The following is a 23487-nucleotide window of genomic DNA, read 5'->3' on the forward strand; positions in this document are numbered from 1 at the left end:
AAGCAATAAACAGAATTCAACCCAATCAGAATAGGAAAATTGTCATCTTGCCTTTGGGTTTGGTTCAATAGCTCATATTATTGACTTACTTATTTGCATCTTGAGGGTTAAAGAAAGATTGTTTTATATTAAGGGTTAGAGTTTAACTCTCTTCAATTGCTAAATTATACGCTTAAAAGTTTTAACAGCTGTCATTTTAAAGAGGCTTACTTCATTTTTCCTAAAGTGCTTTTCAGTCTGGAGGGAGCACTTAAACATAGTCTCAAATCATTTGCAATACACTCATGGCAAGACTTTTGAAAGTTAAATTTGTTTGTAAGCCTGCAGAGTCCAAATTTCATAGGTAATATTCTTTTCTTTTGTTACTTCATGATTTTTACCTCGTTTCTCCTCAAGTCCCAGGCATGAATGTCACTCATTACAAATAAGAGCACCCAAACCCCTTCTGATTTCATTAGTTCAGCCAATTGTCTCCCGGGGGCACGAACCTGAGGACACAATTGGGCTCTTCAATGATGAGCTTATTTTGTACTTTTCCCCAGAAAGTCCTTCTATACAAAAGGCACAGATCATACTTAGACTCAGCATGAACAATTACAGACTATTGAGGGAGAGTCTCTCCCCGATGTGCCAACAGCTCACTCCCATGAATTAAGAGGCAAATGTGCTCCAATGTGCATTAACCTTTATGGATTTTTCTTCAGTATTCATGTTCCACTGATTTATGCTTTTAAATGTGCCTGTTGCTGCTGTTTCTGAATGAGTCCCTTGTAAATCATTTCGAAACGATCTTTTTTTCAACCCAGATAATACAAGTAAGTTAACTATATCTCAGATCAATTCTGCTAAGGGTTCTTCACTCCTTTGCCTAAGTTGTCTTCCATTTTGCTAGGCCTTAAATGCCAGTGTGAGAAGTATCAAGTAAACTCAAAACAAGTCTTAAAGAAGCCACATGTGCTGTGTCACCTCTTTGTATGGAGCAAGTTGTTTCCAGCACTTCTCATGATGGCCTTACTTGGATTATATTCCAAAGTCTCATCTATCTGTGTATAACTGACTGCTCTCAGTTTTTTGTAAAATGAGTAGCTTGTTTGTGGGAATAGTGTGATAGTGTCTTTGACTTTATACAGATTCTAGGTTGATTTCTTTTTCCCAGACAAATAAGCACACCTGGGGTTTTTGAACAGTGTCCTGAAATAAGTCTACTTCTTGCATCTATTTTCATTCAGATGAATAAAGGTCTTGGTGTAATATCCACAGCAGGTGTAGACCCTCTGTGCTTGATGGTATGTCCCTCAGGTCCCAGCCACAACTCTTAGCTGAACTGGAAGTGAAAATGATGCTTTACAATAAAATGTAACGTGTGATAAGGAGGTTAGGGATTCGGGATGCTTGAGTAAAATTTTAATTAGTTTGTAAGTTCCCTAGATAGGAACCACATCAAGGTAAAAAAAAAAAAAATAATTGAAAATTCTTGGTGAAATGTAAGCTGTGGGTGATCATTTGTGTCTTCTGGAGAACAAATAACTTGCTGCCACAAAATGTCAGTTTAAAAAATATAGGTATTATGTATGCATAGACTTTTAAAATTCCCCTCAATGATGCTATGAAATAAAAATATCCAGTTGAGTATTTACAAATACATAACTATAAATACTACTTTTAAACTCGCTGTGAAAATCAGTATGTGCTCCATTGTCTGCTTTATGGCTTATGCTGTTTTAGAACTTTTGGTTGAAGAGGCTTCTTTGGAGAACAGTCTTCAAACTCCTGTAAGTAGATACTCCACACACCACATCATGCAGATCTGTCCTTTGATCCCCATCATCTCCCTCCCATGCACAGGTGCACCCGTAGTTTGTGCTTGCCTGCCCATCATTCATGGTTCTGGGGAATCCTTAGCTGACAACGCTTCTGGAGATTAGATAATACTGCTTTCACAGGGTTCCATCTGTGGTCTAGCTTAACTCAGAAGAGGTTTCATTCCTAATGGGACTCTGACAGGATCAAATATTCAGGGTTTTCTTGTTCCCATAGTGCTAATGAGGAGCCTCGATGGATAGATCAGCAAAACAAATAAATAAAAAAACAAAAAACAGGCAACACATTGTAGGGAGAACAGGATATAAAATATAAACTTCCCCATGAAAAATATCAGGAGCTCCTTAAACTATTTATACTTGTTAGAATATCTTACCAGAAGCAGAATGAAGATGTTCATGGGGTTTATCTGTAATAAAACCTGGATTAATGTTCCTTAACAGATGTTTGAGTTAATAGCATGCTCATTAGCATGACAGACGGAATTTTTGATTCTCTGTGAATGAGGAAGGGAAGGTGGTATGAGCAGCCATATTGCTCAAAAGGAAGGCAGAGTTAAACTGACAGACTCACTGAAAGTTCTTTCACAAGAGGACCCAATTGACACTGGAGTGGTAGGGATGAGGGATCAAGTTTATTTCTCGTTTTAATCGTTCATTGGGACCTCTAATCCAAACTCTTAGCAGGGGGTATGGTCATGGGAAAACTTTTGCCAGGCAAATAGTATCATAGTTCCAAGAAGTGTGGGTTGATATCAAAATGTGTTCCTTTGTTCTGTGATTTTTTTTTTCAATATATTTTTCCCAAGACTCTGCTCTGTGCCCATGCAGGCACTTGGGAAACGCTTAACACTTTGCTTTTGACCACATGGAGATTTTGGTCGTCCCTGAACCTTTTGTTTGTTTCTTTTTGTTTCTGAAGGATTCGAGTCTAAATCTAGAGATTGCCACTAGAGTCCCACTAGAGATTCTCCATCCTCACTCAGTCTTGCGCTGTGGGAACACTGCTATTAGAGTAGCTGCCACGCTTACTGCACTTGCTGCATGTTATTCTCTGTCCATTTTGTGTGAGTAGGTGGTGTCATCATCACAGTTGTCCTTCCTGTCACAGTTGACAGTGAGCAAAATTCAGCTCTCAAGCAGGTAAAAGCAGTCTTTCTGTGTTATGCACCCATGTATTTGCATATTTTTAATTTTTAAAACATTATGTGTGTTCAATTCTATTAATCAACATACCTGTTTTTTATGCCAATACCATTCAGTTATTATTACTATAGCTCTGTAGCACAGCTTGAAACCAGAGATGGCGATACTTCCGGAAGTTTTTCTTTATTGTACTGGATTGATTTAGCTATCCTGGGATTTTTGTTTTTCCATATGAAGCTGAGACTTGTTCTTTCAAAGTCTGCAAAGAATTATGTTGGAATTTTAATGGGGATCCAACTGAACCTGTTGATTGCTTTAGGTAAAATGGTCCTTTTTACTATGTTAATCCTGCTGATCCATGAGCATGGGAGATCGTTCCGGCTTCTGATACCTTCTTCTTTGAAGTCCACTTTCTTTGAAATTCACTTGCTTGGTTAGGGTTGCTCCACTAGATATTTTTTAGTGTTAGTGGCTACTGTGAAGGGTGTTGTTTTCCTGATTTCTTTCTTGGTCCGTTTGTCATTTGTGTATAGGAGGGCAACTGATGTTTTTGAGTTAGTCTTGTATCCAGCTCCTTCACTGAAGATGTTTCTCAACTGTCAGGATTCCGTGGTAGAATTTTGGGGTTACTTACGTATATTATCATATAATCTGCAAGTAATGATACTTTGACATTTTCCTTTCCAATTTGTGTCCCTTTGATCTTCAGTTGTCTTATTGCTCTATCTAGAACTTCAGGTGCTACATTGAAGAGCTATGGAGAGTGGACAGCCTTGTCTTGTTCCTGATTTTACTGGAATTGCTTTACACAGCTCTGCACGAGGTCCTTGTCGTGTGTGCTATACTTGCTTATCGTGGGGGTTTGTGGGACTCCTAACAATGGGAGTCGGGGTGGTTCTCACTCTTTTGCCTGAATTTGGGAGCCTTTTTCTCCTGTTATGCCTCCGTGGGTTGGTATCCCAAGGAGGCCTGCTCTTTCTGAAGGGAAGTAGAGGAACAGTAGATCTTGAGGGGATGACACCTGGAAGAGTGGAGGGAGGGAGGCTGGAGTGGAGATGGATTGAATGAGAGAAGAATAATAAGAAGAAAAAAGAGGGGAAAATATATGTTAATGTAACATGATGTAGAATAGCTAACCCAAACAATATATGTATGATTACCATTCACACATTTGCTGTATTTTGTGGTAAAATTACTTAAATCTATTTTGTGTGCTTTCCATGTATACATTTATTAACTGAAATATCTACCTTGTACAATAGATCTTAGATTATTTTTCATCTCTAGCTGTACTTGGCGTCCTTTAATGAGAATATTCCTACCACCATCTCCCACCCTGTTAACTACCATCCTTCCCATTTTCTGACTTTAAAACATTCTTAATTTTCCTTTCATTCTCCCATGTTTCATGCTTTCTGTGGAGATCCCTCACAGCTCTGAACGCATATTTGAAAACATGTTGAGTAGATCCCCTCAAGTTAAAGATGACATCATCAACCTGGATGTGTCATTGGAGATGGATGTTGTGTGCTCTAAGGAATGAATGGTTTGTATTCAAACGACATGGCTCACTGAAAGTGATGGGGGCCTCTCCGCCAGTGCTGCTTGAGGCCATCTCATGTTTTAGGGACATCAAAGACAAATAAGTACATGACTAGAGAAAGACAATGTGGATGATTTAATGGTTCTGTCTCTCTGAGAACAGGCTGACGAGTAAAAAAATTTGTTAGATGATAAAGATTTTGATTAGCAAATCTAAGTACTTTTGCTCAGAAAACACTAGTTCCACTAACGGAAACAAATGGGATTCAGGGGAAAGGAGTTTCCACATCTGTTCCATAGAATATAATAACAATAGTTTTCTTTTGGATGCTGACCAAAGGGACCAGGGAGCATCTGAGTAGCCGTACCTCTGCAAGTTCCATGGAATCATAAGGGATCAGAGGGGCAGTGTGTGGAATTGTGAGGTCTTAAAATTATGACTGTAGCTAACTGTTTTGTCTTGCATTTTCCCTGCCTTCTCCCTCTCACCATCTCTGTAAAGTTTGATGATGTTTACTTTGACTTCCTTTCCTATGTTGAAATCAGTTGAGAAGTTTTGTGGAAAGGGAGGAAGGGAGACAGGAAGCAATCAGAGACAAACATTTAGATTTTCTGTAGTATGTTAAGCAACAAAACTTACGAAACTTATTTAAATATGATCTAACTAGAAAATATCTTGTGAAGTGTAGTCTGTTGTATGTAGGCAATTTTTAAATATTCCAATTTAATTTTAATCTAGTAGCTAGCCTTTATGTTTGTAATATTTTTAAACATTTAAAAAAATAAAAATAACCATTGGAAATTCTCATTCCCTCTCCCAGACTTCAGCTCCATTCTGTATCCTTCAGATACCTGTTGGGGTTTTGTGAGACTACAAGTTAAAGCGTGCAGTGAGACTATGCAGTTCTTATATAGAGGCTAATGTGGTAAAACTACCAGATATACATTGATATTCACTCCATTTCTCTTTTTTCTTTACTAACCTTGTAACCATGTAGCCAAAGCTTTCACATCTGGAGGGCATTCCAGTCTGTAGTGTACCACAGTTCGTTTATTTTCTCCTAAATCGTGGTTATTTCCTACCTTTAGCCTTTGGAAATATTTCCCAGAAGTGGGGTTTCTGGGTGGGAAGGAAGTCCAGGCAGAGGTTTGAATAATATTGCCACATGCCCTTCCTTTCTGCTGTGGCCCCTTTCCTCCTGCCAGCGCTCTATAAAGAAGCCTCCTCCACTACACTCACACTAATACATCATCTTTTCACACCTTGCAGTTTGGCCTATAATAGGTTCAAAAATCGGAATGTCAGGGTGCTTTACTCTGCCTTTGTCTTACTATGAAATTGAGATTTTTCTTATATCTTGTAAATATATGTGGAAATGAAAAGCAAGGAAACTAAGGTCTAAAATGTGTTCAGTAGCTAGAACCTTGCGAAATGGTTAAATTGCTTTATTTCCTTTAGAAATATTAAAATGTATTTGGGTGGTGCTTACTGGCTTCATATTGTGTACATTGTGGGTCCATGTGAGTATCTTTCTGTGCTTGGCAAACTTGTCCTTCTGCCTATTAGTCAGTTGTGATCATTTTATCCTTCTTTTCTCATTGCTATAAAATACCTCCAGGAGTTCCCAGCATCACTTCCTGTGACCCATCCCCCTTCATCCTTGCTCTTCCTCCTATTACAGCCAATTTCTAGGGTTATATTAAGAAACTTTTTTGGTTACATGTTTTTGAAATGGCAGTGTCAAAATTGTCACGGTCATTTATTTCTCCCAGAAGATATTTACACTCAGTCCATGTCTCAATTCTGGTACCACCTCATTTACTTTTGTCCCTGTATTTTATCTGTATTAGCCAATTACTTTGGTATCTGCTTTTTATAAAATGCCATGTGCCCTTTACACTTGGTGACAAGGAGACAACATAAGCACATACTTGGTTGTCTGTACATGAACTGAATAGACAAAGCACAATGGCCTGGAAATAGACTGGAAAGGAATATTTGTTCACTGACCACAATGCCCAGCAGCCTCTTATACACATAATTCTGAAGGGATAATATCATAGTTTGACTTTATGTAATTACACTGAATCAATGTTGTTGGGAACTGATGTCATTTAACAAATATATATATATATATATATATATATATATATATATATATATATCCATTGAAAGCAAGGCTACCCCTACAGAAAAGTGCAAAACAATAATATATATTTATCTCCTAGTTAGGACAGCTGTTAATATTCTGGTATATAGACATTGGGTATTTTAATACAAGACATAAAACATTTAACACAAAATATAAAGTTGAAATTCTTTGTCATCCAGCTCCTATTCTCAGTATCATTGTAAATAAAAGAATATCTTTTTTGCCCCACACATTATATATAAGCAACTTCAAAGAGAAATATGCAGTATTTGTGGGTGTCCTCTTATTGTGCCATATAATTTTGTTTTCTATTTATCATACTTTTCCTTTGACTCTTATAGTCTTATTTCTTTTTAGAATTAATCAAAGTATTCTGTTCTACCCCAAATAGAAGTCATGCTTTTCTGTTCCATTCTATTTCATTTAATTAGTGAAATAACTTATTTTTAAAAAATGAAACTTGTATTGAGATGGAATGATGACCTTGCTATCTCCATGGAAACAGCATAAGCACACAGATACTGATGTGTATGAAGTCATATTTATATTTTTCTGATCTGTATAACCACCTTGTTATCTTGTTTATCTTCCAGATTTATTCAGGAGATTGAGTATGCCTTAGGACTTGGCCCTGACAAACAGTGTCCCCTTCGAGAGTTTCTCACCGTGTACATCAAAAACATCTTCCTCAGTCAGGTCTTGACTGAGATCAACAAGGAGATTGAAGGAGTCACCAAAACGGCAGACCCCTTGAAGATCCTAGCCAATGCAGACACCATGAAAGTTCTGGGGGTGCAGAGGCCTCTTCTACAGGTAATAAGAAGACTCCTTCCTAATTTTTAATATGTGTTATGTACGTATATTTGTATGTATGCATGCATGTATATAGATATAGATATAGATAAAGATATAGGTTTGTGTGTGCGTGCATGCGTGCTTGCGTGTGTGTGTGTGTGTGTGTGTGTGTGTGTGTGTGTGTGTGTGTGCCACTTGTGAGCCAGGTACCTGCAGAGACCAGCAGGTCTCAAATGGTTGTGAGCCACATGACGTGGGTGCTAGGAATCCAACCCAGGTCCCCCAGAAAGCCAGCCAGTGTTCTTAATCACTAAGCTGTCTCTCCAGGCCCCAAATTACAGTTCTTAATCACCATTTTCTAATGACTTGGCAAGAGTCATACCTTTAGAAAAGAAGAATTACCATCTGGTTATCTTTTCAACAGAGACAAAACAAAAGGAAATAAATGAAGTAGACACTGGGGAAATTTAGATCTGATACAGTTTGGATAATGAAAATTCCCAAGATCATGAAAGGAATAAAAAAGTTTTGATTTGACTATGGAAGGTGATGGATCTCATTGATATTCATGCTGCTCTTTTTGTTGCTTGTCTAAATTATGTCCTTAAAAGAATTGGTTTTCCATTGGTGACTGCATCCCAGAGTAGGAGGGATCAACAGGAAGGGAAGTAGCAAACTCAGTCACAGGGGAAGCCAGTTCCCCAAACCAATGTTAGGTGGTTAATGTAAATAACGGCTAGCTTAGAGGGTCTGAACCCAGGAAACTGGCTGTTAAAAGTCAGATCATTCAATTCAAGCAATGATCTTGTTAATATTGAACACTTGACCTTTAATTATCCAACAATAGATATTTTTGTTTCATAGCCCTGTAGTAGATATTTTGTATACATTTTAGCTTATGACATGATGATAAATAGAAAATGAAAAAATCATGGGTTTGAGTTATGGATATACCTTATATTAATCTTGCTTTAAGAAGAGCAAAATTGGGGTGTGGTAGCTCACACTATCGATTCCAGCAGACGCAGGTGGATATCTGTGACTTTGAAGCTAGCCTGGTTCACATGATGAGTTTCAGACCATCCAGGGGCTACATAGTATGACTCCATCTCAAGAAAAGAGCAGTGAGCACAAAGCATTGTTCCATAAATTACACAGTATGAAGGGCTCCCGGTGTAGTAGACCTGAGCTCTTCAACAGAACTGTGTATGTCGAAGCGTTATACTTGCTTCAGTTAGCTTTGCAGCTGTGCTACCTAACTTGGTATATCTGTGTACCTAGTTAGAGTTTAGGGATGTGCTAGAAGTTCCTCAGCAGGGTGTCTAGTTTTATACAGACTCTGTATGATAAAGAAGAGATGCGGTTGGGTGTTGGTGGAGTACACCTTTAATCTCAGCACTCAGGAGGCACAGGCAGGTGAATCTCTGTGAGTTCGAGGCCAGCCTGGTCTACCCAGCTAGTTCCAGGACAGGCTCCAAAGCTACATAGAGAACCCCTGTCTGGAAAAACCAAAAACCAAAACAAACAATCCAGCAGAGGTAAACTAGAAGCATCGTAGGGAAAATTGCTCATGTGTACTGTCTGGTATAGCCAGGTATGCTCTTGCTGAGGGGGATGCACTAAGACAGGTGTACAGAGAGGGGGCGCCAAAGCTGTGTGCACACGGTCCACTGTCCCTTTTGGATTACTGTTCCACTGATAATACCTTTTCCCTGAATCTTAGTATGTCACACCACCTGGAAGGAAGGGTTTTATTGCTGCTACCTAACCAGGTCCCCTTTTTCTGATTTTCCCCGTCCTTCCCTTTCTCTTCTCCGTATATTTTCAGTGCTGAGGTCAATCCCTATGTACTGTACCCCTGAGACCATCTTGTCAAGGGACTTTTGACTGTGTCCTTCTGGGTGGGATCCCCATCAGGGCCCCAAAGACCAGAGAAAAAAGAGGCTGAACTGTTTCTTCCTCCCTACTTGAAATGATGAAGCTTCCTCAAATGCTGGGTCTCCTGCTCTCTCTGTGCTCTGACTACAGTTTCTTCTCTTCACTCTCTGAGTGAAACTACTCTATTAGTAGCCTCTATATCCTCAACGCCCCTAGTTCCTATTCTCACCCCGACCATGCTTCTGTAAGTTATCTATTTCTTCATTTGAATTTCCTATATGGCACACTCCCAATATCTCCATTGACCATTCCTTTGGTATTATCTGCATGTGTGCATGTGTGCATGCATGCATGCATGCTTGCTTGCTTGCTTGCTTGCTTGCTTGCTTTAACTTCAAATTGAACTCAGGACCTTATACATGAAAGGCCAACATTCTACCACTGAACTACACTCCTAAGCCCAACACTGGGTTTTTCCTTCTTAGCATTTATTACAGATATAGTTACCACTTTTGCTAACTTGTCTCCTATCATTTCCCACTAGGAGGTAAGTTCCTAAAGCCTAGCACAGTGTTGTCAGCAGGAAGTACTCATACATGTTACCAAATGTGTAAGTGGGTCAGTAGATAAATAAACTCAATGAATAAATTCAAAATGGAAAAAAAAACTAATTCAGTGACTATGATTTGTCTATGAATTTCTTTTCCATATGGAACCCACCCAGTATCTATTGTTCTGAAATGCCATACTATATGATACGAGCAGCTTTATCATATATCATATACTGAGTTTAAGGCAAGGACAGGGAGAGTAGCAAACACAGGTTGAGAGTTAAGTCTGGTCCTTGTTGGGCCATGCACTGCCCACTAAGTGTCACCTCTAGGCAGTCCATGGTGTGCATATCAGATCACTCTAATACTGTGTCTCATCATTTTGTATTAGTAGCTCTCTTTTGTCCTTTAAATCAATACTCCATCTGAGCTAGGTATGAGTTCTTCTCCTTTACCTGTGATCTTTTTTACCTTGTCAAGACATAGTTCCACATAAATGAGTAAATCTTAAGACCAAAACCATTCCAGCAAATAACATCCAACAGTATGCTCACAGCTAAAATACCTGCTTTGTTTTATGGTTATAGCCTTGCCTTCTTTTGTACATTAAAATTGTATCTATGAAGATGCAAAGTTCTGAGGGGTATGGCCATTTAATCTGTCTACTGTTCTCTGATATACAAGGTTTCCATCCTGAAAGATTCTCTCTATACCAATTCTAACACAATTTCCCATGCTAAAATTTCGGTGTTCCTTAAACGCATCTCCATGTCTACCTTATATTTTTATTTCTAGCAAATTGCAGGTGTCTAATCCGAGAAAATGTGGTGGGTAGCTCTTAAAAATATTAACTGAGCACTCGGGAGGCAGAGGCAGGCGGATCTTTGTGAGTTGGAGGCAAGCCTGGTCTACAGAGTGAGTACCAGGACAGGCTCCAAAGCTACACAGAAAAAATCCTGTCTCAAAAAAAAAAAAAAAAAAAAAAAAAAAAAATTAACTGAGAATGTAAGACCCTAAGAAGGGAGCTGGGGGCAGCTTGTAAGGGAGACGCAGGTGGGGAAGGTGCTCAGTTACACGAAGCTTAAAAAACGGTCCCTCGGCTATGCTGTCAGGTCACAGAGCAGAGCAGAGCACATGCTCTTCCCCTGAGGCAGCAACTATGTCATCAGCCCAGATGGGTCCTCCAGGGAGGAGGAAGGAGACGTGACTACTTGCTGTGTTCATTCATTTGATGATGGGAAGATGAAATGTGTGTTGTCCTGTGAGGAGAACCCCGGATCTGTCTTTGCTGCCCACACCCAACATGTCGTCTGAGCAGCCCAGGCACCCTGTCATAGGACACATATCTAGGAATACTAGCGTGCACTTGCACTGATGAGTTTGCTTGTTGTGGCAAATTCCATGGTGAGAAGAAAGGAGGTTAATAGGAAGAAAAAGCAAGCCCCACTTTATGGGCAAAAAATGCTGTGAGAGAAGAGGTCCTCAAATGACAATACAGCAGGGGAAGAAGTAATGACAGAAGTGACGTCAGTAATGATAGCCGCCACATTAGCAGTGCTGACTAGGAGTCAGACGCTCTCCTGAGTGCTTTACGTGGACCGGCTTCTTTGTATGACAAGAACTTCGTTGTCTTATGAAAAGAACTGAAAACAATGGAATTAAATTACCAGCCCAGAGTCTTCTGACTAGCAAAGGGAAGGCTAGTTCACACCCAGCAAGTCTTGTCCTGAGCCCTGTGTTCTACCATAGTTTGCAAATCACCCTCAGAGGATTGTGGTTGTTTGCAAGCTACCTGATAATCTTTGTGACATCAGACACAGATTTGAGAATGAACCTTTAGACACCTTAATTTCTTCTTAGTACTTTGACATTGTCTGTGAATCTAATAAATTGAAACGTATGTCTCATGTATTTCTAGGTCTTGAATTTCTTTTTCTGATAACTCATTTTTATTGTATCTCATAAAAGCATATATTCATAACAGATTGTGGGGATGCTGGGCTATTGCCATAGTTAGAGGAGCATTGCTCCAGATCCTTTCCTGTCCCATACTGCCTCCCAGAGAGTAAAGGAAGGACCATCTGCTTCAGTCCTAACACGTTTACAACAGAGTGTGTATTGGTTACCATTGGTTCTCTCCAAAATCTCTAGTTCCAGTATAGCCCTAGAATAACTAGAACATCTGATAATAGTCATATAAGTACTCTTTATTTTTGTGAATGTGTCTGTGTGTGTGCACGTGCACGTGCATGCCTGTGCACATACCATGGCACCTATGTGGAAATCAGAGGGCAGAGTCCATTCTCCCCTCCTACCATATCTGTCCTGAAGATCAAACGGCTCATGCGACTTGGTAGCAAGTGCCTTTTCCCTCTGAGCCATCTTGCTAGTCCCAGTGTTCAATATCTAAGAAATGGATGAGTCAATGAGTGGATGAAAATACACTTTCCTTACTACATGGACATATGTGACCATGCTTTCCCATCATGGCACACAATTTCTGGTCTTGAGTTGCAAAACCTACACATTGCTAAATTAGAATGTCATGGTTCTTTTACGCCTTGTGATCCACTGTAAGGACAGAATTGGGTGTGACCCACCTAGCCTTCAGAGAGGTTTCCTTTATCACTACTTTTTCTCCAAAATATCCTTAACTCTTGCAATGTCAAATTTGTTAATTCAAGCTAAACTATGGAAGTCTTTTCAGAAAAACTTCTCTTCTGTCCTGAGCCATATTGGATGTGGAGCTTTGAAGCTCTGTGCTCAGCATTTGATGTGGAATTGTTTGAGGTGGACATTGAGGTGGTTCAGAGCTTTTCATTCCATAGTATGGTGGTTTGAATGTAATTGTATCCCATAACCTTCTAGGGGGTAGCATTATCAGGAAGTGTGGCTTTGTTGGATTGGGTGTGGCCTTGTTAGAGGAAGTGTGTCACTGTAGAGGCGGGCTTTGAGGTCTCATATATGCTCAAGTCATACCCAGTGTAGAACCCTCAGCTCCTTCTCCAGCACCATGTCAGCCTGCACACCACCGTGACCCACCATGATTACAATGGACTGAACCTATGAAACTGTAAGCCAGCCCCAGTTCATTGTTTTCCTTTATAGGAGTTGCCATGGTCCTGGTGTCTCTTCATAGCAATAGGAACCCGATTAAGAAGCACAGACATACAGAAAGAAATTGAGCTCTGGTTCACTTTGGTTTTCACATGCATTGTTGTTTGGTAGTTTACATATCCTTTGATGTTTATATGATTGTTTTTTAAATGACAATACCAAAGGTGTATGTTTTTTATTCCTTGCCCATGAAACTGTTGAATGGACAACCATCTGAACAGTGGTCAATTAAGTTTCCTCTCCTTCCCCATTGGTGAATCTTTACCGTTATTGCTAGCTGGAGAGCTGCCTTCAGATGGGGGCATCAGACCTGACTCAGCCTACACTTAGATGGTGTCATCATCTGATATGCCTGTGGACTTGTGTTTGAGAATCAATGCCCTAGACTAGTACAGCACAATTGTGTGACCCATAGCCTGGAGTGTTGCCATCACCTTGGAACTTGTGAGAACTGGTTTCCTGAACTTCATACCTGGATTGAAATAGCCCTGCATATGTCTTTTATATAACCTGAAGTTGAGGAAGCATTCTTTTAGGGTCATCATGCCCAGCTTGAGGGTAAGGAATTCCAAGACCTAGTGCTGTGAGCATTTAACTTTGTGGTGAGCAACAGTAGTCACGTTAAAAAGTATTCTACCTTGTTTCATGCTGCCCCAGACATTGCAAAAACAATATTTGCCATGGTGGTGGAAGCTGTTTCCTAGTCTAGCACATTGCAGAATTTTGCAGAGTGCTTTCCCAAGACAGGAGCCCACGTTTTCTGGCCCAGGCAGGGCAATGTGAGACAGAGGCAGCTTCCTTAATGCTCAGGCTCAGGCTCAAATTTCTTATCACTAGAGGAACAAACATAAGCTGTGTGAGTAAGAGTGAGCCGTCTTGAAACGTTTAAACCATATTCTATTTTCCTCACTGCCCTAGCATTTGCCAGAGTCACTTCTGAGAAGTGACATAGCTACAGTCTGCCTGCAAACACTAAGCTCGCACCTCCTCCTCAGCCAGCCACACTTCCCACTTCCACCTGCTGGCTTAGATGATGGTTCTCAGGAACACGGCCCATTAAAGTCCCCCAAGAATCTCCCAGGAAGCACCGCTGCCCACACTCCATCAGTTGGCCAGGAGTGAGGGACTCCCAGCAAGATACCCAGGCATTCAGCCAGAATTGGTGCACTTCTGTGAAGATTGCTGCTTTGGATCAGTTATGTCTGTGACAGGGAGAACCTGAAGTTATCGCTCAGGGATTAATCATTAATCATGTCAGGTCTGAAACAGGGTGCCTGCTCAGTTTTATATTGGCAATAAGCTTTGGAATCCCATACAAGTGGATTCCAGCCACGTCACTTGATAGCCTCTTCACTGTGACCAAATCATTTAGCCTCTCTATATCCATTTCTTTCTCTGGAAAATAGAAACTATGACTCTTTTGGCCTCGGAACATGATAATGGTTAAGTGGATAGGGACTGTAGAGCACGCCCTCTTCTACTTGCTCCTACCACTGTGGCTGTGTCTCCGCATAGAGAGCTCTAAGGCAGTACCTGCGTGCTCCGAGCTCTCACCTCAAAAGCTGCCTGACCTACATCACTGGCTGTTGAGCATCCTGCCGTCTGTCTGGGTGTCCAGGTTGCTTTCCTCTCCCCACCATCCTGTGTTCACTCTCAACACCCAACTAGCCACTCTTCTAGCTCCCCTCTGCCTGGCCTGACAGCATGCAAGAGCAGGAAGCTGTAGCTGCACCATGTGCCGGTCCATGGAGCCCTGCTGCTGGCCAGAGAAAATCAGTAGCAGGTGTTTCCGACACTTAGAGTCAGTGGATTGCTTTCCTAGGGGAGCCAAAGCAAGTTAACACAATTTCGGTGGCTTAAAACAAAAGAGGTTTATCCTGTGGGGCCAACAAGTTGGCTCAGTGGGTAAAGGTGTTTGCTACCAAGCCTGACACCCTGAGTTCAATCTCTAGGACCCAGAGGAAAGAAGTCATCCTTAGGCCTCTATGTAAGTAAGCACTGTAGTGTACGTATGTGTGCACGTGTGTACATACACACTAAATAAACTTTTTTAATAGTTTCCTCTTTCACTGTTATTGGTGCCAGAAGCTGCAATTCCTCCAAGGCTCTAGACGGGATCCTTTCTAGAGGCTGTTGCTATTCTAGCTCTAAAGGCATAATTCCAGTCTCTGCCTCCCTCTGTCTACCATTTGTCTGATTACCACATGGACACTTTCAGTAGAGTTACAGCCTACCCTAACCTAATGTTATATGTTTCCATTCCAAACTTTAACTTCATCTGCGAAAAACCCGTTTCCAAGTTGAGTCACATTCTGAAGCTGCATGTAGGAGATAACGGGCTGGGAAGCACAGGGTTCACTCCTCTACCTATCCATGGGAACCAGCATGCACCCAGGAGAGTGTGCGTTCTAGGAGTCAACAGGGTTCCAAAGGAAAGTTATTGATAGGGGCGTGATTGCAGGAATCACACTGCAGTGGACACAGCTGCTTACCGTACAGCTATTTGCTGGAGATAATTACTGATGCCCAAACTTATTATCTTCCCAGCTAAGCCAAAACACTGCCAGTAACCTTTTCTGTTTTCCCAAGGAGATAAGCATAGCACCAAGAGCACACTGTTTTCATCAGATCAGATTATGTTAATATGAAGAATGTTGCCTTTGAGTGGCATTCACATCCCAGCCAAGCTTTGCTGTTCTGCTACTCCACTCTGGTTCAGAGCAGACTCAGCTTTATTAGTGTAAATAGATTAGTCCCATTTAAAGTCTGCTGGAAGTCATCATGAAAATCATTAAGTTGAAAAGAGAGCTGATCAATTGATACCCCCTCTCCTCAAACTCTTAGAGATGATGGTTCTAATGCTCTCGTTGTGGAAAACTGGTTTTTACAAACAAAGCTTCTTGGGATCCATTCTCATTCTCTGGAGTGCATCTGTACTTGAACGCTCACCACTCTAAGTTTTTGTTTCCTTTGAATTGTATTCCTAAGTGCTGACTGTCCTTTTCCCAACAAGCAAGAGCCTCAACCAGCAATGTGTGGCTGTTTTAGACTTTCTCCTGGGAGATGGAGTACTGGGAAGTACCTTTGTTCTTGCCTTTGTTTGGATTGTCACTGTAGTACTTGTGTTGGTAATGGAGACTTGCAATCTCATTGCCTTCACCTGTGTCCTCATTTCTTTTTTAATCAAGTTGTGCTTTCTCTATACTGTTGTTCCTATTACTGGTTTAGATCTTTTTAATTTTTATATAATTTCTGTTCTGATTCTTCAGAACTATCTTAGGAAGTAACTGCTGCTACTGAATTTCCTCATGGTAAAGTTGGAAAAGCATGAAAAGTCTGGTGTTCCTATGAATGACAAGTCCCATTGAATACCGTCCCTGGGTTCCCTTCCCTCATCTGTAGGATGAGAAGGACCCTTGCCCAAGACATGGAGGGAAGTACAGTGAGTATGGTGTGTCCAGCAGAGCTCAGAAAGCCTCTACAAACTGAAATATTTCACAATGGGTATTATTGGTTCACTTAACTACATATCCATTCATTCTGCTATGCATCAAAGAGACTTGTGCTTATACTATATCTGCAGAAATATCTCTATTAAATGAAAAGCTTACTTATTGTGCCAATTACTTTTCTCCTCTCTGCTAGTAATACCTGAAGGAAGCAACATGAAGGGGAATAGATGTACTTTGGCTCATGATGAGAGTCCATCATGGTGAAGAACGCATAGTGAGGCTGCTGGCTATATAGTTTTGGCAGTCAGGAAGCAGCAAGACCAGAGGCAAAACCCGCCTCTCACCTTCAAGGCTTACCCCTGCCAAAATGGCAGAAATGTTTCATAACCTCATAGGGGACACTTCCCTTCCAGCATAGTACTAGTCCATTCAAGTGGATTTTTTTTCCATACATGATTAAATCATCAACATGAGAACTTAATATTTAAGAAACTACTGTGTGGATAATTTATGAAAATATTTAATCACCTAAAAGCTCAAAACATGTCCCCTGAACTTGTATATATTCCCCAGTCAAAATTCTACCATTATTATTTTCCTGTACTGGTTTTGTAGCATAGGTGAACCTTCACATTCTAATTTCTCTTCAGCTATTCCAGAAATGCATCCCTAACCACTTAGCGTTGACCTGGTGCTACTCACAGGACTTACTTTAAAAATGGGAATGTCTTGTTGCCATAGTGCGTGAGACCACAGTTGCTTTCTTTGGAGCACTCAGTTGTTAGAAGTACTCATCCAAAAGTTTCCTTTAAATATTGACATATGAAACAGACTGGCCCAGATTAGTTTGTAAGTAGGAACTTTATTAGTATCACACAAGGGAACTTGTTTTTATCAGCATTAATGAAGAAGACTGGCATGAATGGGAAATGATTTTTATGTACAGGCAGACCAAACACACTATATGTCTTAGATATTTGGTCTCATCTCCGAAGGATAAAAGAATACATTATTGTCTGGTTTTCTTAGTGAAGTTTTTGGATAATGGGTCTTCTTTAAGAATCTTCCAGCAAAATGATAAGAAAATATAACTATATTTAAACTAACTTCTAGAGATAGTTAGGTTTTGGGAGTAATACAAAGGGGCTAGGAGTAAACATTAATTTTTGTTTTGTTGTTTTGTTTTTCCTATTGTCTAGCACACAAATATGTATTTAGCCCTATATATTTTATAGGGATCCTTAATTATCTCAAATTTTCGTTTTATGAGACTGGTCCCATAGGTCATAGAATCCTTTAAAAGTAGAAGTAGAAACAGCAAGCTAGAAGGTTTTGTCATGAGGGACTCTGAATGGGAAAGTAATCACAGCCAATGACACCTGCTACCAGCTTTTCTCGATGCTCAGAGCTGAGCATCAAGCTGTTTGAAAATGACATCAATATAGGGGTAAGCCTTAGGCTTTAAGCTGGGGCTCTGAATTTACTTTCTATCACGAGGAACGGTAGGTGTGCTGATGGCCAGCTTAGTTTGTCACCTGGGGGTGACAAACTTACCATGCATCAAGCCACATTTGAGATAAATATTTTGAAACATTGAGTGGCTGCTGTCCATTTTGATCTTTCCTCAACCCACTACTTTGTGGATAAGCAGGAGAGAAGGTAATGACTAACGACAGATCTGCTGACAGGGACTGAGTTACATTAACACTCTGTCACTCAGATCTTTAGAGGGCTGCCTTTGCCTGAAATATATTTGACTTTATGTGTTAACAAAGGCATCTTCAGATTTATTTCTTTTCCTTAAATGTTAGAGAAGAGGAAGAGCATCTCATGAACAGACACTAAGAAGAGAGAAAGGCTGGCTTCACAGCCCAAGCAAATGATAGTTATCATTCTTAGGAGGGAATTGCTGATCTGGAGAGATTACTGGTAGGAGCCAGATGAGTATAGACAGAGAACTGCTGTACTTAGGGAATTTTCGAGGTTCTTATCCTAAGTAATCTTTGCCCTGTCTGTATGTTGCCACTTTGGCTTGGAAAGTTCTAGTGAGAAAGTGAAGAGAAAGACACAAGACTGTCTCGGCCTCTAAGTTAAATGGCCCTTTAAAGATTAACCATTCAAGGAAAGCAGCTGTTTTTCTTCATGCTTCTCAAGGTTCCTGAAGTGCTCAATTCATCTGCACTTAATCTTGGTGTGGGCATCTACAAAGGGCTGGGGAAATCTGGTATACCACCTGTAACAAGAATGACAGGGTTCTGTCCAGTAATTCCCCTATGTTAAAAGCTATTGAAACTAAATAGAGATATTTATTAAACCCTTGCTCTGTGTGAAATGTATGGTCTCATCTCTGAATGGCTTGGGACAAGGTGAATAGGGATAGAAGGAGGAGGTCTGTTAATTAGGCACTCTGAATCTGTCACACTCACAAATCCAGGAAGAATAGAGGACAGTATATAACTGACACCATCTATGCTTGTCCAGAAGCCAGGCACTGTCTGTGGTGAGAAGAGGCACTGGGGCTTTAGGAATCTAGAGAAATGTTGGGTAAGAAGGATCTGGTGTGTGCTGGATGTGCAGGAGCAGACGGGAGAGAGTGTCCCAGTGATGTGAAAGGAAACACTGATTGAGGTGCACAGTGGGAGGAGACTGGGAAACAAGGTTAGACAGACAGACAGACAGACAGGCCAGTGGCCATCTCAGGCTGCCCGCAAGGCCTACTTCCTGTTGTTGTCTGACATGGGAACATGAGAGGTTTTAAAGAACTCAATGGGTGGTCCCTTAGGAAGAATGCCACTTGCCATCTACAGATACAGTGGAGGACAGAGCCCTGGTATCACAGAGGCAACTGATGTAGGGACCTAGTCCTACTGCCTGAACAGGAGACTCTGCTGTAAGTGTTTTGTTTTTTCCTAGGCTAAAGCACTGAGTAATGACCTCACATCTACCATGGGCTGGGGGGGGGGGGGGGGGATCACAGAAAGATGAGATAGGTAAGCCCAGGCTCAGTAGTTGAGGTTATTGTTTTGATTGATTGTCATAATTGGCCAAACAAACCCAACAAACTGATTTCCTGAAATAAACATTAGGCTGGGAATCTGTCAGCTTTTGGATCCCGTGCCACAAAGGCCTCAACAGGCTAGGGATCTCCTCTGTACCCACAGCAGCAGCCATATTTGTTAAAAGATTAAGCTGTACATTTTTCATTCATTCTTTTTAGACACAAGCCCTGGCAATTGGAAGTCTTGCTCTGGGGAATAGACAAACCACAGCTAGCTCATTAACAGGTTATCTATGTCATTGTGTCCTTTTTGAACTATAAATATTAGAAATAGAGTCTTTTGAGAAGAAAAATTCATCTAGGCTTCTATTTGGTTTCTCTTTCTTTGTCTTCCCCATTTTTATCTTCTTTTAACCCTGGTGGTTACAGCTATTCCCATGATGGATGGTCCTATCTCTAGAGTCCAGAATACCATGAGTATTCACTTGCAAATATGTATAAATTCAAATCCAGATAACTGCACTTAAATGAGCCGTTCTCTACCTCTGTTCATTGGGTGCACAGCACCTCTCTTTGCCTGATTTCAACTACAAGAGCTTAATTGCTTTCCTCCCTTTTTTTCCATGAAGCATTTCTGAATTTGCTGTCCTCTTGGCTATTCCAAGGTCAACCCTGCCTATCAGGTACTCGCAGAAGTGCTTTGATGACCTTGTTTGCCGTGTGCCCCAGGCTTCCAATGCTTTACCACAGGAAGCAGCCTGAATAGATTAAGGGCTGGACTGTTTGCTAATTTCTTGCCTCTTGAACTAAAGTACCCGTTTCTTTCATCCTTTCAAATTTTGACATAGACCAGTAGAAACCTTCAACACATAGTAGGAACACGGTTAATGAATAAAATAGAACTGCCAGCAGCTTGGCCAAGTGGTGTACAAAAGCAGACTCACATTGTTTGTCACGAGAAGCAGCATTATGTTTTAAAATAAACTTTCCTTTTTTGGAATTTGTCTCATTTACAGAAAAGTAGCAAGGGCAGTACAACAGCTCTCCTGACGTTCCTTGCTGTCCCCATTTAGTGGCCATGATAGTTTAGTTTTTATTTTTGAATGTTTTATTTTTTCAGTTGTTAGTACTCTAAGCATATTACTCCCACGCTCCTCCCCCTGCTTTTCTTGTCCCCTGGTGGTTCACTTTCATCCCTTAGACACCTCTTTCATGTCATATCTGCACACATGATTACTGTATAGCATCTAGGAACCCCAGATGGGAAAATGAATGCAGTATTTGTCTTTCTGGGACTGGTTTACGTCACTTTAATGTGGTTATCTCCAGTTGCATCTATTTTCCTACAAATGACAATCTTCTTTATGACTGTAAACATTCATTTTTGTGCATATACACCACATCTTACAAACCCATTCCTCTGTTGCTGGGGACCTCCTTTGGTTCCATAACTTAGCTGTTGGGAATCGTGCTGCAGTAAACATTGATTGCAAGCATCTTGGTGCTATGTTGATTTAAAGAAAAGTCTCAGGTATGTCCTGTAACATGACCTGTTACTGTTGATGGGAAACCTTGACTGCTGGTCTGAGGCAGTGTCTGTGAGGTTTTTCTGCTCTCAGGTTTCTATGCCATCCCAGTATTTTCATACTCCACACACTAGCTGAGATCCCATGATTTCCTACCTTAATTTTTTTTTGACCTTACATGCATTAACATTTAATCTTTGTTTTGTAAACTTTTATACATCTAACAAATGCATAGTGGCAGGTATCTACCATTTAGAAAGGAACTAGCCAATTAGAAGGGCAGTAATGAAAGGAGGCAAAGTTATCAGAGAAAAATCATTCATTCTTACCGGCCAGACAAGAGATTCATTAGCAAAAGAGATCAGAAGCTTTGATATACAGAACATAAATAAATTAAGGATTTTATTTTTCATGAGCAAAATATGAAAGATAAGTTGTAATTTGCACAATCATTATTTTGGTCATTGAGATTTTTTTTAATTAGTCCCTATGTTGCTATTTTTTTAATCCTGTATGTGTGAATATAAAGCTCATATACTTGCTTAAAATGTATTTTTAAATATTTATGTGATCAGTTATGTATTTATAATGCCTACTTTTCTGTATTAAATCTAATTGTTGCTTAAAAATTATTTTTAAGTGACTGGCTTGAGAGCTATTTTTATTCTTTTTCAACTAGTTAAATCTAGGTAGAAACTAAGCTAATTGGCTCATGAAACTATTGACTAGATTTACCTCGTGAGTATTAACCAAATCAGGTCTTGTGCCTGTGAAGAAGCAATCAATTTCTCTACAGCCAGCCTAGCAACTGCAGATGTTTCAAGCAATACTGCGGTGGGTTGGGGGCGGGTACCTCTCTCAGTTATTTTATTCTTTCTTTTAAGACCCGGACTTAAGAGTCACAGGCAGACTTACTGCTATGGTAAAAATATAATAGATCAGACAGGCAATGTTGTGACCTCAACCATATACATGAGACAGGCCATTTCCTTTTATAAGTATGTAATATATAATATTCTGTAAATTATTTTTACATATAATTAGTCCGATTTGTGAGTTTCCCCAGCACAGTTTGGTATATACTTATATAAAGACTTGACTTTAGTAGAATGTTTAAGGCTAGAATGTGCCTTAGAAAGTAATTCATCTGCATCACTGGAACCAGGTTCTACAGTGAAGGCCTTGTCTAAAGTGGCATCTAGAAATGACAGCTCTGATAGAGAATCTAGGTTCCCCTCCTTCTGGCTCGGGTGTCTGTGTAGTCTACTTGTAGTACTATCTTAAGACATGTTGCTGTTGTTTGGTGAGTGGGTTGCTTATCGTAGATCTGAACCGTGCTGGAACTTTTCCTGTAAAATTAGTGTTTTCTTCAGTTGCACTTTCCGAAAAGTAACATCTGTGGCTCCCCCCACCTCCATCCCCATTTACAATGACTTTGCCTTTGGATCCTTTCTCTAGGCAGAGCACGTTTCATGCCAAAACCAAATAACAAGCATCTCTCTCCTAATTTATGGTTTTCAAATTTCTACAGTGTGTTTTTTTCCTCCTTGCTGTCCAGAATGCTGTCTGAAAAGTCACAATGATTTAAATAATTGATGGCTACTTTATGAAATTGTCAGAATGGATCCATCCTCCAGCCTCCCCCAACCACAAGTCCTCAAGCTGCTAATCCTTTTATGTTGCATGGGGTTTTTTTTTCTTCCTGGTTTCATTTAGATAATTATATTATTCACCCTGAAATATAATTGCTGTTACACTGTGGGGGAGGAGGGGGCAGAGTAGGGTGGTAGCTGCCTGCTGTTGGCGTCTGCAGGTTATAAAATGTCTGTTACACTCTAGCCTCTAATTTCTTTGCCATCCCACCTTTTAAAGATTTAATTATACCTGTGTAAAAGCATAATTTGAAATCTGACTTCTGATTCTTTTAAAAGATAAAAGAGATATTAATTCATTGTTAAACATGAACAGGCTTAGCACAATAGAAGAAACTTTTAGACTGAAAATCAGGGATTTGTAATACATTGAGTAAACAATTTCTGAATGCCTACTGTGTGCCAAGACTTGGAAGGAGCAGACAGCTGGAAGGGTAGAAAGGCCTCTGTCCTTTAGGAATGTGTTTCCTAAATGGTGATTGGCTGCCAACATGTGGCATGGCATGGAGCAGTGTCCCTGACTTCTCTGAGCCTCAAATCCTTGTCTCCACATAGTAGTGACGTTGCAAGTGCACTCCCACCTGGGAATCACAGTAGATCATAAAGGAGCAACCACTTTCTTCTTTATCAGATTTAATTGAAAAGGTAAGACACTAAAAGGTATAAAGTTGCTGTGACAAGAAGTTGGTTCACCGTGTCTACAATCAAAGACTGTCCAGTCTGAAAACACTCCCTACAATCGAGTCTGGTAGCCAAAAGCAGGGTGAGTCAGGGGACAGAAAATGGCATTGTCTGAACAAGTTATACTTCTTATCAGAGTAGAAATAACCTTCTGTGTCAAATTATTGCATGGCATC

At 40.4% G+C, this 23487-nt stretch overlaps 1 protein-coding gene across 1 annotated transcript in view; it reads left to right on the forward strand.

Annotated features, from left to right (window-relative positions):
- Nucleotides 1-23487, forward strand: part of Exoc4 (exocyst complex component 4) — a 651801-nt gene that overhangs the window by 435118 nt on the left and 193196 nt on the right. The window contains exon 11 of the mRNA XM_051175863.1: nucleotides 7255-7474. Within this exon, the coding sequence (XP_051031820.1) occupies nucleotides 7255-7474 (220 nt within the window). The remainder of the gene's footprint in view (nucleotides 1-7254; nucleotides 7475-23487) is intronic.

Source organism: Phodopus roborovskii, unplaced genomic scaffold (genome assembly GCF_943737965.1).
Source record: "Phodopus roborovskii unplaced genomic scaffold, PHOROB, whole genome shotgun sequence".
In the NCBI taxonomy this organism is placed as follows: Eukaryota; Metazoa; Chordata; class Mammalia; order Rodentia; family Cricetidae; genus Phodopus; species Phodopus roborovskii.